This window comes from Danio rerio, chromosome 13 (assembly GCF_052040795.2).
Source record: "Danio rerio strain M-AB ecotype USA chromosome 13, GRCz13ab, whole genome shotgun sequence".
Lineage (NCBI taxonomy): Eukaryota > Metazoa > Chordata > Actinopteri > Cypriniformes > Danionidae > Danio > Danio rerio.
The window spans coordinates 27,973,900-27,988,252 of NC_141033.1; the positions used below are offsets into that span (position 1 = coordinate 27,973,900).

Below are 14,353 nucleotides of genomic sequence, written 5' to 3' on the forward strand. Positions count from 1 at the left end.
ATTTTAATATGCTGAAACAAAACGAGAAGAGAACAGTTCTTGTCCAATGGTTCATTTATTGACTCATTTAGACCTAAAAAGAAAACTCAAAATGCTAAGTTGTATTCAAACATTTCTGCCTTTTACATTCAATGCTTTGAGCAACCTCAATATTATGGTTTGAAACATGCAATTTCTCAACATTCCCAAAGGGAAGAAAACAAAAATCCAAACCAAAAATCCAAACCTTTTCTCTGGCTACTCGAAAAAAAAAAAATGGCACGCATATTTTTAAAAACAGCAAAGGGACAAATGTACAGTAGGATCTAAAATAAATCGTACAGCTCTCTATGAGGGTCTCGAAGTGTTCAGCTGAAAATCTGTGTGTAACCGAGCAAAAATTAAGGCTTGTAAATATCAGTCACACATGTAACGTTTGTCTAACATACGCTGCTTTAGTTCTACAAAAAAAAAAAAAGGTCTTGTCAAGTAGAGCGCATGCTTCTGAAACCCTTTTTCCAGGCCGAGATATCAAAAGATATTTACAGGTTTGGCCGTCGTGACCCTTCCTCCGTAGTGAACGGGAGATTTCACTGTCTGTAAATTGGGAGTAAAAAGATACATTATACACACAGTATCAAAGAGCTCTAGAATCCGAGGAGAACGGGGAGCTAATGTGGATTAAATATACACCACTGCACATAGAAATTCATTTACACGTCAACATTTACAAGACACGGGTCCAGTGAACCCCCAAAAAGTGCCTTTGCCAAGTCAGAATGAAGAATTAATGGCATTTTTTTGTCGCAGTTTGTTTTGTTTTTGTACAAAATTCAAAGTCCGTACTGTAATGAACAAGCAAATGCATGATCAGTTATTAAGGAAGAGTGGAAAAAAAAGAAAATACATAGTGAGAAAACTGTTTACGTTGTGGGATTTTCATGTAATGTACCTGTGGAGTTCCTGAAGTTGGGATTCAATGGGAAAAATCAGCAGTTTTCTTTGAGATATGCAGTAAAAAACAAAAAGGGTGGGGGAAGAGACACATTTCATCTCCAATTCAACTAAAGCAGGATCGAATCTTGTGAATGAATTGAGATTTCCAGTGAAGGCGCACATCTTGTTGGCTTCTTTACTCTAAATTTGCATCTTTACAATAAAGCGTTTCCTGCTTGGGATCCATATGCCTGTATGGGTAAGGAGTCTTCAGATTCTCTCCCTGTGAGAGCAGGATGTACAGGAGTAAGAAGCGGCTGTTATGGAGTGGGAAGGTCAGATCACTGTGTCTGGTATCCGGCCATGCCGAAGTTAGCCTGGTTCATCACTGCACCGGGCTGAGCCTGAGAGGGTTGCGTCCCAAAACCTCCCACCCAGGCAGGAGACTGTGATTGTCTAGAGCAAAGACAATAGCGACAACAAAAATGAGTTATATATTTTGTACATATACATATTGTACATATTTTAAACTTCCTACATAAAAAAACATGCTGATTTCCATATGGGAAAACATGCAGCATGTTTATGCACACCAGTGGTTCTCAATTTCAGTCCTCCGCCCTGCCCTGCCCTGCGCTATTTGTATTAGGCTGCATTTACACTGCAGATCTTAAAGGTCAATTCTGATTTTGTGACTGTATCCGATTTTTTTTGATTACCTGCTTACGTCATCTTTTATAAGTGACTCGTATCTGATCGTCTGCATTTACACAGCACAAGGCAAAAGTGCAATGACAAGAAAAAAAAAGAGTGGGCGCTGACTAACAGCTGATAATAAAAGAGCACTCTTTTCTCTATTCCTGCACACTGCAAAAATGCTTTTCTAAATTAAGATTTTTTTGTTTTCTAGTCCAATTATTTAAAAGTTCAGATTATTTTGCTTGATAAAAGCGTACCGAACTAAACCGTACCACTCAGTTGAAAAAGGCCATTATTCTCACAAAACACACAGCCTCCACGTTTAATGGCTTTTTGTGATCACAGTTTGATAGGACGCCCAAAAAACTTACTCGACACCAAATCCTTGCTGATTCCATGTTTGGCCGTACATTCCATAGGATGGTACTTGCCAGCCATTGGTCATGTACTGACCATACTGTTGCGGATTGCCATACATTTGATTCCATTGTCCCCACTGACCGTACTCCATCTGTGAATAAAGCATTGAGAACTACTGTAAGGGCTCACTGAAGGTGAAAAGACCCATGCTGGCCTCATTCAAAAAACTAAACTCCACATTACCGGCTGGACATTTTTGGCCATGTCAGGAGATTCTTTGCCCCAGTAGCACTTCACCACATGTCCTTCAATGGTGGTGCCATTCACGGAGACAATGGCATGAGCAGCACTTTCATGTGAAGAGAACCTGAGAGAAAAAATGAAGGTTTTGTAAGAGGAAATGTGAAGAGAATGACAATCCTATTTACAATAAAATCAGAAGAATCATTGTAACCATGTGGCTAATTAATCCTTGACAATACATTTAATACCACTAAATAATGTATATCAGTAAATTATCATGCAACATAAATATAACAAAATTAATTGAATTAATTATTGTGAAATACACTTTGGGTTAAAAATTAATTATTTGTTTTTCTCCATAAGCCTCTTTTGGAGTGAACCAATTTGATAGAAAATGTTTTTAAATATTTTGTTTTTAAATGTTATTCATTACTGTGGATTGATGAATTTTTATGGAAAATAAATCTTTTGTAAAATTACAGTTGTCATCAATATAAATGTTTTGTTAGGATTTGTAAGAGCTTTTGAACACGTTTCTTTTTCTTTCAAAGCCCAAAATTGGTCCATTTGGAGGTTGATTGATTTTTTTTCTTCAGTTAATGATGCCCCCTGTTGGGAAATTAGTGTAATATCAACTCAGCTTCAGTTTAGCAAAACAAAATCCATATTATCTATGCATTTTGTGACTACATTAAATGTAAGCAAAACAGCATTGATTTTGTTTGATCAATTTGGTGCACAACTCAATCCCACTATCAAATGGTAAAACGACTACAGACAAACTACATACACACAATATTAAATTAATCACAGAGCTAACTCTGCTCTACATAAAACAGGGTTTCTGCTGGTTTCACAAAATCAAATGTAAGACTTTTTAAGAGCTTTTTAAGACCATGAGGAATTCAGACTTATACAAGGCTAAACACTAAAGAATTTTTAATGGCCTACAAGGAAAATAAATGTACTTGCCCTATCTAATATGATTTGCCTGTATTTCTAATTAGTTACTTCTTAGCTATATATTTTAAATAATGACTCAAAACAAGCAGACCCTAGTTATATAGATATATATTTTGCAACATAACTATTAAACATAATTAACAACATTAAAAAAACTGTTTAAGAACTAAATGTATGCACAGCAGTTTATTCAGCTTATTTTATTCAGATGTATTTGTTGCTGATTGGATGAGTTGGATCAATTGGATAGCTTTACATAAACAAAGGAAAATAAAGACCTGTTTAAAATTATGTTAGATCTACAGTACAAGACTATATTTCAGTCAATTTGAGAATTTCTAAGGCCTATAAGTTAGTTTTTGAAATTTAAGACATTTAAAGACTTTTAAGACCCAGCAGACACCCTGATATCATCGAGTAGTGGTAAACATTAAACATATGAAAGTCTGTTTACATTATTTTACAAGAACATAAATCAAGACTAACAACAGTTAATTACTGGAGAGATACCTGATAAAAGAATAACCCTTCTCTGGAAACACTCTGATCTCCATTATCTGGCCAAAAGGAGAAAAGGTCTGTCGCATGAGATGCTCTGTTTAAAGAGAAAAGCATCAGTCACATGAGCGAGCATCGACACCAACAGTGTGAAAAGGCCAGTGCAGATGTAAAATGTACCTGTGAGTCCTGACTGAATGCCACCACAGTAAACTGTGCAGTTCTGAGGACTCGACTGGTTCACCACCTCATCAAATCTTAGCTGCTTGGCACTATCTGAAACATTAGTCAGTGTTAATTCAGCTTAATTAAGAGACCGTTAGCAACAACAGGAAAAAAATAAATAGCAAAAAGAGAGAGAGAGAGAAATGGCTTTTCAAGTTAACTCTGGGTTATTCTAAATCCTAGTTATCTAGTTTCACGGTTGAAACTTTACAGTCCAAAGGTTCATTTTTATTTTTCACATAGAAAATTTACAGTGCATATTTACCTAATCCCTGCTCTCAGCAAGTAAATGATTGCATTTAAACCACTTTTTACTCCAAGTATGTTTGTGTTTAATGCCATGTCAACTTCTTTTATGGCGAGAAAATGTATGTGGATTTATATTACATAACGTTTTACAATTAATTTTTGTTCTAAACTAGGGCTGCAAAAATTGTAGATAAACTCACATTGCAATATTTTGTTTTTTTTTTTACAATATATATTGCGATAATATTTAATAATAATAGTTTCAGAAGCAATTTGAAAATAATTTTACACTGATTGGGATGATTTTTAGTTAATCTGCATCACATGTACAAATTTCTAAAGAAATATATATCTATATACAGAAAATAACAAACTAAACGACAGATAAACAATAAATAAACATTGCTTTTATGCTTTTCGGTGAAGAACAGTTTTGAGAAATTCAACAATCAAATGTAAAATAATACCGTACAGTCTTCAGACTGGTAAACTTTGTCATTTCTTGTGTCCAAATGGTTTAAATTTACTTTTTTCAAATTGCTTGATGTCATGCAACGTGACTATTGCAGATTCTCAAATTGCGATATCGATGCTAAAACAATATAGTGTAGCCCTATCTAAAACTGTATTTGGTTTAAAAGTGATTAAAATTCCTTCAAGAAAATAGGAATAGAATAAATTCCTCGCAGATTAAAGTAGACACAATTTAATAGAACATGTTTCTTGTGTTTATAAAAAATCTTTACAATAGGGGTGTCCAAACCTGGACCTGGATGGCCCGTGTTCTGCATAGTTTAGATCCAACTTCCATCAACACACCTCCCTGGAATTTTCTAGTACACCTAGAAAGAGCTTGATTAGCTGGTTCAGGTGTGTGTAATTGGGATTGGAACTAAAATATGCAGGACAGCAACCCCCTCTAGGACCAAGTTTGGACACCCGTGCTGTACAACAACAATTACCTTGGGTTAAGTGCAGTGTGAAATCTATAAAGTGTTTGTTTTCTCTAAAACAGCATGATTAAAATGAAGCTTACTGTCTTGCACACTCTTTGGAGCGGGTGGTTTGCGAGTTGCCCAGTTAGTCCGGATTTGTCGTCCACCAAGCCACTGACCTCCCATGTGTACTATGGCGTTCTCAGCATCCTAAAAAAGAAGAAACAACAGATTTACAAACACACATAAATGTGAAGCAAAAACATAAGCTCTCAGCAACACTACTAGTCTTTCATAGGTTCATTTGTATAAATAGAAACTATCCACATAAATATCATAATTTGATTTTAATTACAATTACTAATCTTTCTAAAACCTCACACTGAAAAATAAATCAACACTAGCACAGTCTGATTGATTCTATTAAACTGAATTGCTGAAAAGCTACAGCTATAATATGAATTGTAGTAAACAGAAATAGAATAACCTTCACTCTGTGTTCCTGTACTGGAGCCTTACCAGTTTGTTATAGAAGGACACAAATCCATACCCCTTTGATTTCCCTGTTGTCATATCCTTCACCACTCGTGCATCCCTGAAAGCAAAACGTAATAATGGAGAAGTCAGTTTATTGACGGTTTGCTAGAGGATCTTTAAAAAAAGAAAGGAACCACACACACACATTGTACTGTACTGACACTGTTACAATATCCTAAGTTATTCTAACAAAACTGTATACTATCAGTTTCTCTCGAGATTACTGGTACTTATTAAACAATTTATATAAAATAAAAACAAGTTACAAAGTCATGCAACCTACACTACTGCATGTATGTTTAAAAACTCCAGCAAAAGCTTTTCTTAGACATCTCTCCTCATAGCTGTGCAATCATCATCATCTTAATCACTATTACATCAGTATAAGTCATTACCATGCATTCCTAATTTGAACTGCTGTCTCTAATTCTACTCAAGAGTACATAGAAATATCAAAAGAGAAAAAAAGGAATTAAACGGCATACATGGCCTGTTAACAGATTTCTTTATTTTTCCTGGTCAATTCTTTACCACCAATATGGAGTTTGGGAAGCTGCAAATTTCGAGAAATTAACATTTTTTAGAGTTGTAGGAAAATCAAACTATCAACACAACTAGGAAAACCATCAAACAATTTTTACAAGCAAATAGTCATCAATCATCTGAAGTTTGTTAAAGGTCTACACTATGTCAGGGTTAATAGAAAAAAAATACTGCAGTATACAAATATGAAAAGCAAAGAGTAAATAGAAAAAAAATCTACATCTGAGTTCCCAGAGTGCACAGTTCCTTGCTGTTAGCCTTCAAGCTCCTGTCCAATCCTATGAGCATTTCTGTAAAATAACCAGAGCTCTATTAACTGACACTCAGAGCTAAAAGAGACTCTGAAAATTTGGCAGAGTAGCATTGCATAATGTTGTTTTTTTGTTGACTTTAAGGTAAATCGAAACTACTTACCAATTTGGGAAAAGCAGTGGAGATTAGTGATGCAATTTTTTTAAGGTGCTCTTTACAACAGATCAATCCGGGTACACAATACTGACTAAACTGCCCTGTGTTTACTCATGACACTGACCATTAAAATCACCAATGCAAATTAAAAATATACGGTTTCTAAAACTATATGACATCCTGTTCTCAATTCAAATCTGTAAGTTTAAAACTTTAAACATTGATGTTTAATATAAAGGAGAAAAAAGCTTTCATTACTGACAGAAATGTTTAAAGAATGCAAAGGTTAAAAATTACATATAAAGGTCATCTGGCTTAGTGTAAACACACACCACTCTACATTATGCAGACAAGAAGGGTATGACCTCTTAAAACTTACGAGATTTTCCCAAAGGGGGCAAATGCAGCTCTGATGTCATCAGTTGTGATCTCAGGGCTCAAGTCTCCCACAAAAACATGAAAATGATCTGCAGAAAAATAAAAACACTTCATAAAAAACTAAAACCACTATTGATGTAAAAGACAATCTAATATTTAACTTATTAAATGTTGTTTCAAAGTGCAAGCCTCTGCTCATTTGGTGCACAAAAAACATTTTTTACAAAACCATTGTGTACACTATGTGTATACACATTGTGTTTTTTTAAATTCCTGCTGCATTACAGACACCATTTTTTTTAAACAATTTACAAAAGATTTATCACCGTCTGACCATCTGAGATTAGGCATGGATATAAACATCATAGCTGCCAGTAGTATAACAGGACACTGTGAGCAGTATATTAGTACCATTTAAAGTTAGCTTTTGGCATCTGTTCAAGTGTTAAGACTTGGACACACCAAACTAAAAGTCATCAATTAGGCAGCATTGGGCAGTCTGTGATCATTTGTCAGGCTAGTTTGTTTGGTGTGTTCCACACATCACCTCTCAGCTGAGGCAGTCAGCCTGATTCAGCCTGTAAATTCGACCTTGGCTTAGGTGAAATAAAGAGGTTTGGGCTGTTCAGATTCTAATCAGAGTGTAAGAACAAAAAACTGATGTGACAAAACTAAGTAAATGACACCATTCAAGAAAGAACAAAAAACAAGGCTGTGTGTTATTTTGTAGCATTTTTTTAAATTGCTGCTATCCATATAGATTATCAGACATAAGGTTGTATGTGTGAACAGGTCCTTTTTGAAAATACCGGTAAATTCGTTCTGGCTATTTTCCGGAAAGAGAAGTTGCAACATTACCGGCAATTTGCCGGAATGCTGCGCTGTGTGAATGCAGAAGGAAGATTCCCGTAATAAGCGCGTGCACGTCTAGAACGTGCTGACGTGAGACGTCTGCTTTAGCCAATCACAACAGTCAGACGCATTTACATCCGCGCGGTTTGTGAGGATAAAAGCCTTTGAATATTTTTCCAGACACATTTAGCTGCTAGAAGTTAGTCAGATCACGTTTATATGTTCTTCTTAATGCCAACTGTGTAAATAATCATCGATGAGATGCTTATGATAAGCCGTTGTTTGTTTACCTTCAAGCTTTGCGTGCGCCTATGAGCGCCTGCACACGCACATATTATGAACATCTCGACATGCGAAAGTGATCCTGCAAAAGTTGTTCACAATATTGATCATCCACAGAGTTTGTAATTTAGTCAAATGTTTACAAATACAAGCGCAGCCGTTTAAAGCTCATTTGTGGTGAATGATGTCAGAATTTACCGGTATTTTGGAATGGATGTGTGAATGCTCTTTTCCGGAAAATTTCCGTAACGTCCTCGCCTGTGTGAACATCGCTTATTTGAATATACCGGTAAAGTCGTTCCGGAAATTTTCCAGAAATTTACCGGTATCACTGTGTGAAAGGGGCTATAGTTGCACGATTGAAACCCTCCATTATGTGCAAAAATACAGACGCTGCTTTGTACGTGTGCAGCACCTTGTAATGCTTTTACTTTGTTGAATGACAATACAGATACTGCCATGTATGAAAAGACACAACCATTTACACAGGTGCAGAACATATGTTCTTGTTTCAGGGCCTTATCACAATCTGCCATCCGTACCGTGCCCAGGCCCGTTTCCCGGATCGTTTGAGAAGTGTGAGTGCGCTGAATCGGGCTCAAGCACGGTTCACTTGGCCGGCCCTGGCCCGGTTGGAAGAGGTGTGCCTGAGCGCGATTCACTTGGGTAAAGCCCGAAACTGAAAGCGAGATGTGACCTTTAAGGGGCTGTTTCATATGGATTTATTAATCATTCTTACTGTACAGTGAACGAAAACTGCCGTAGTTTATTAAAGACGAGAACTCCTCACAGCACGACAGCTGCACAGCTTCAGCAGACCTCCTCATTCCTGCAGCACGAGAGCTTTATGATTGTTTATGAGCGCCAAAAGTGGCGGATCTGTTCGGCGAAATATCTGACTGCGTGTCACCACATCCCTAAGGACTGTTTGGCGAAATATTTGACTGCATGTCAGTGCATAACTAAAGACTGAAATTATATAACTAGAGAAATCTCCACTGTGCTGAGTGAGAGAGCGCTTCTCACTGAACAGCGCAGCAGCGATGACGTAAGCGTGCCGAGGCCCGTTTGTGGTGTGAGTGCGGGCCGTCGGGGGAGACGGGAGGGGGGACAAGCGTGCTTTGGCCCAGTTCGAGGCAACTGTACCTAGTGTGAGTACGGCCTCAGTCATCTGTTTGACTCTTGGTCCAGATAGGATCCGACACCGCCAGCAACACAGTTAGTTTTTGTTGCTGCAAGTTCTTTAAAGGGCCATGAAACCCCCCTGTTTCAGCTGGGTGTTTTCACACCTCTACTTTGAAAAAAGTCAGAAAAGTGGGCGTGTCCAGCTCTGTTTAGGGGGGGTGTCGGAGGAGGGGAAAAGGCATGGTACGTAAAAATTTGCATAAAAATGGAAAATCCTGATTTTCACATAGGCAAAACAAACACAGACGCAGGAGAAAGACAAGTGACTGTGTTTACATGGACATCAGTAATCAAATTATTTGAGAAATTATTAAATATCGGACTTTAACTGCAGTTTGGCTCTTTCATTCAGGAATTTTATTCATGCCCCTCGTGACAAACGAAATATTTGATTTGAGGAATTGCTGGAAGCGTGTATCTTTCATGCAATGTGTGTTACCGCACGGCGAATGTGAGAAAAAAAAACCTACGCATTTCTCTGTAACTTAGATGCACCCAGTAGGTAGCATCAGAAAGCTGCGTGTGTTATTCTTTTCACAAAACAGGACTCCAAACAATTCATGTTCTCCCGCTTGGCAACACAACGCGGCGTCTCTCTTCCATCTGAACACTGTAACTGGTAAAAACAGTCTTGGAAGCTATTATGCATATTAATGAGGTTGCACCGCATACATAATAGAGCGTGCTGATTGGTTTGAACTAAGTCTTACTCATGAATGTATGCAACACATTCAGAGACGTAATAAGGAACTCCCAGGTACAGACGTCCAGTCTACATGCTGGAATACACGCCAAGATCTCATGGCCATGACGCAGCTTCAAAAATTCATTTCAAATCGGAAGTACGAATTTGTTCGAAATAACGCCCAACCAATAACAACCAATTTTCACTTTTAAGTGAAATATATGTGTCCTAATAGTGTTTTTAGCAGTGTGGGACACAAATACGACTGTTATCAGCTCAAAATATGTGTGTGTTGGTGTTTCTTGACCCTTTAATGGTAGTCTGTTGTGTACCAGGCTTTAGGACCCAGAAAATGTGGTGTGACATTACTTAACAATCAGATAACTTACTTGATGTATCTTTCTTCTGACTGCTCGGAGTGGTAGCCCAGTTTACCTTGACTTCCTGTCAATAAATAAATACTTTTGTTGAAGACATTACCTCTGATAACATGAAATTGCAACACTTCACTACAAACTACACAAAGCTTGTTTAACTAAGACTTGTTCCACAAAAACGTTTTTTTTCATTTTTAAAAACTGCACTTTTTTCTATGCAGTTTTACTGTTTGTCCACACAAAAATGCAATGTCAGGTGACTGAATCTAAAACTTTCTGAAAACTCTGGCTAGGGTGATGATTGTACAAAACTTCAGGTACAGTGTGGTTGCATGAACACTACAACTGAAGTTGTTGCCTCATGATGTCAGCCTGCATGTTGTTTTCTGCATTTGGATTGGCCAACATGGCTGGGTTCCAGCCAAATGCAAAAGACATAATGAGGCAAAATTCTGCATTCATGGCAAACATATTGTGTATTCTGCATCGTTCGCATTCAGCACGGTATTCCGCCTCTGTTCTCATGTTTGCATAGATTTGTATGCCATTTATTCATGCAAATACTTCATATTCCGTTTGATGTAAACCCAGCGTAAAAGTGTCATTATCGCCACCTGTTGGTTCGGTGTGCCCTTAACATGCATACAGTGCGTTTTTGCATTTAAAGGTGGACAGAGAATGTTTTAAAAACAAAAGCAGGGAAAACTCCATTTACAAAAACACCCATATATGTTTGGACATGGCCTAAATGATGCCACAAGATGTACCTTTCCCAAAATCTTCCTTCCGTTCATGGCAGCTAATGCCGCAGCAGCGTCTCTATGTTCAAAGAACTCCACAAAGCAATACGGGTCATTGCTTGTATGCTGCAAAACAGAAAATCCAATAGAAGAAGAGTTCATCTTCCTGCTGCTATCAGACTGCTGAGAAGAAAAGCCAGGAAAATGTATTATTGCAAAGTCATGGGTATTGGGTGGAAGACTTGGGTGGAATATTTTTTATCTTTAAAATAATGTTTTGGTTCATTTTAAACACAAACTAAAAAGTACATTTATTTTCAAAGTTAATGTAAATGCAATGTTTTCCACACAAGCCCATTTACATTCATCATGAGCTCAAAGACAACATTTGGGAACAAAGTACTGTGATGGATGTTTACCTCTGTTATCATTTTACAACTTTTACATGGCCCAATCTGAGTAAATAACTGTAGGATCAAGTTCTCCGTTACATCTCTTGAAAGATTCCCCACATAGCTGAAAATGCAAATTTACCACATGTTAATAAAAAAAAAACACAAGTGTAATTACAGATTGGATGTCATGACTCATTGATCATCCTCAATGCATTTATGAATAAAAGGGAACACAATATGACTATCGATTAATCTTAAAACAGCAAAATAAACCCCCTAAACCTAATCTATCAAAAAAGGTCTTATAGAGAGGAATCATTTGATTGCCCAAATATATTCAACATCATACCTATCTTTGTCTATATCTACATATCCATCTATTTTCATTTACAAGTATCTAAAGAGCTCAATTGAAAAAAAGAAAACAGGTAACTTATTTTTTTAATTAACCACCGAATACACAATAAAAAAAAAACTTCTTCATAGAACGTTACTAGACAGATAGACAGGGCAGAAATCTGACAGCTCCTTTGTGCCTAAATGACCTTATGACAGGAATACTTTTACACTCAAAACCGAACTAATGAAACTATGCGTTCAAGTTCAACGTCAAGTTAGTTCATAGGTTATCTGAGAAAAACACAAACTCCACACTTCTATAAAAGACAACAGGCCTGAGATTAGATAACAGCTTTTACTTCACCAGCAGACAATGACATAACGTTACTCGTTTAAACACATTGACACCGACCATGACGTATTGTTGATTTATATACTAAACTCGTCTAGTGTAACTCAGGCAGCAAAATTAAAGCTTACGCACTTTATTTATATTCGTCAAATCGACTTACATTGAATTATTCTCAAGGCTGGCCGTTTTGTCTACTTAGCCGTTAGCTTAGCTTAAACATGCTATGTATAATTATGTTTCCAAGGCTCTTCGGGTGAAGATAAACGCTTTAAGATTCCTTAACTGTATGAAAAAGGGGCGATAACAGGTGACCGAAAGACTACCGATAATAAACAGATTAGTAAAAGAACGTAATGTCAAAAACGTTGGTAGGACGTCGTTTTTTATTGGAGCTAACGTTAACTGTTAGCTAAACCAGTGATGCTAAGGATTGAACGGTTATTTACTGAGCACTGACAGGCTTTGTGTTTTCAGCTACTTACAGGGTTTTTGGGTGGCTCTCGTCTTCCATTATTGGATGCCGGAAGGAGTGCTAACAAAACCTGTTTTCAGTTTCTCAGAAGGGGTTTATTTTTAGGACGAACAATACAGGACTGGTGTTACTTTCAATCTTGAGTAGAAAATGGCGGAACCCGGCTAGTCAGGAAGCATAGGGTCAGGAAGAATGTCAGTGCGCGTGCGCAGTACCAGACGGTGTTTTGGGAAATGTTGGATCTGCCAGAAAGGGTGAGCTTCCCGCAGTTCCCAGAGTTTTTGTCAACGCTTGTGTATGACAGCTCTGTGAAAGTTTTTTTTTTTTTGATAATGTGACCTTGGTTTATTTGTTTGATGGTTTTCCTTAATTTGGAGGAGTTGTGTACCTGCTTTTCGATGTCCACTAGTGACCAGCTAAATCGCAATAATCAGCAATAAAAAGGTAACCTACTGTGACAGTAGTTTTTTATTGCAATAACAACAGACAATTACAACAGATAGAAATACAAATAGACAGAAGTAGCAAATATTCCTTTTTTGCAACAAGAGAAATGTGACAATTTGAATCTACTGTGACACATAGCCTAGATACATACACAATACTTACATAAGATGGTACATACATAATAGTTACACACATAATAGATACATAATTTACAGTGCAAAAATTTTTGAAAAATCTTGAACATAAAGAAGTACCATAAAGCGTCTAAAAAGTCGTTATTAAATTATTAGCAGGTCACAAATTAACTCATTATTTGAGAACATCTTGCTTGGGACTTCGAAAACCTCCCTTGACTATTTTTTTCTGTCTTGATTTATTGATAATATTTTTTTTAACTTTCTAAATATACAAACAAAGGTGTATGAGCGCTTAAGTGTTAGAAAATGCCAGAATTCTAATTTTCATATATGAATGAAAATTAAACGATAATGCATATTTATATTAATATAAATATAAAAAATAGAAAAAATGAATATAAAAAATTGTAACACTAAATATTGTAAGTACACTCCTCACTAATCTCCAGCAGCTTCTCCAAATCTATTTTTAAAATTCATATATAATAGAAAGCTATACAGTTTTATATTTGTGCATATCCATTAGATTAGATTAGTCAAAGCTAAATCTGGAGCTTATCTAAAAAAAAAAACTTACGAAAACGGTCAAAAAACTAGTACACCCAAATTTATATGTTATAGAAAAATGTTAAATACAAATTTAAAAAAATAAAAAACCAAGAGAAGCAAAAAAAAAAACATTTTGTTGTAGGTTATAATTTTTTTTAAATATTTTACTTGAATTAAGTTGTATTATCTTTCAATTTCTAAATATGTTTGGTGACTAAAATATTATTTTAATAAATATATCTGTTTAATAAATCTGTTTTGTTTAAATGCACCAAAATGCATTGCACATTCACTGGGAAATGGATAAAATATTAATTTTCAAAACAGGGTGTATTGAATTATGCAGAGCACTGTATATTTTAATAATGAAATATTTCTATAAAACAAAATAAAGATTCATTAAAATACAAATGTAATTACATAAATAGGTCATAAATATTTATATAAATCATGAGTTTATAGAGGTTGAATATGAAATATATTCCTCACAACCGATTTTTTTTTACATTTTATTTTAATTGTAGTGTATTGTAATAGCATAATTATTATACAGTTGTTACATTCATATAAATATAGACGATTATA

The 14,353-nt window shown here is 36.0% G+C and overlaps 1 protein-coding gene across 23 annotated transcripts; it reads right to left on the bottom strand.

Annotated features, from left to right (window-relative positions):
• Positions 1 to 36: 36 nt before the first annotated feature.
• tial1 (TIA1 cytotoxic granule-associated RNA binding protein-like 1) lies at positions 37 to 12,787 on the bottom strand. 23 transcript variants are annotated; one of them, XM_087277729.1, is made up of 13 exons: positions 12,646 to 12,787; positions 11,497 to 11,593; positions 11,105 to 11,203; positions 10,350 to 10,404; positions 6,958 to 7,045; positions 6,391 to 6,460; positions 5,610 to 5,685; positions 5,192 to 5,300; positions 3,862 to 3,957; positions 3,694 to 3,778; positions 2,218 to 2,341; positions 1,986 to 2,125; positions 37 to 1,371 (listed from the first exon to the last, which is right to left on the bottom strand). In XM_087277729.1, the coding sequence occupies exons 5-13, from the start codon at positions 6,995 to 6,997 to the stop codon at positions 1,257 to 1,259; spliced, it is 855 nt and encodes a 284-aa protein (XP_087133855.1). In that variant the 5' UTR covers positions 6,998 to 7,045; positions 10,350 to 10,404; positions 11,105 to 11,203; positions 11,497 to 11,593; positions 12,646 to 12,787; the 3' UTR covers positions 37 to 1,256.
• Between the last annotated feature and the right edge of the window lie 1,566 nt (positions 12,788 to 14,353).

Bases quoted from the DNA above. Each gene is read 5' to 3' on its own strand.
- tial1 (XM_087277725.1), bottom strand. From the start codon at position 12,674: ATGGAAGACGAGAGCCACCCAAAAACCCT. The intron at 11,261-11,496 runs GTAAACATCCAT...TTTTCTTCTCAG, and splicing joins GTTGTAAAATGATAACAGAG to CAGTCTGATAGCAGCAGGAA. The intron at 2,342-3,693 runs GTATCTCTCCAG...TTTTTCTCTCAG, and splicing joins AAGGGTTATTCTTTTATCAG to GTTCTCTTCACATGAAAGTG.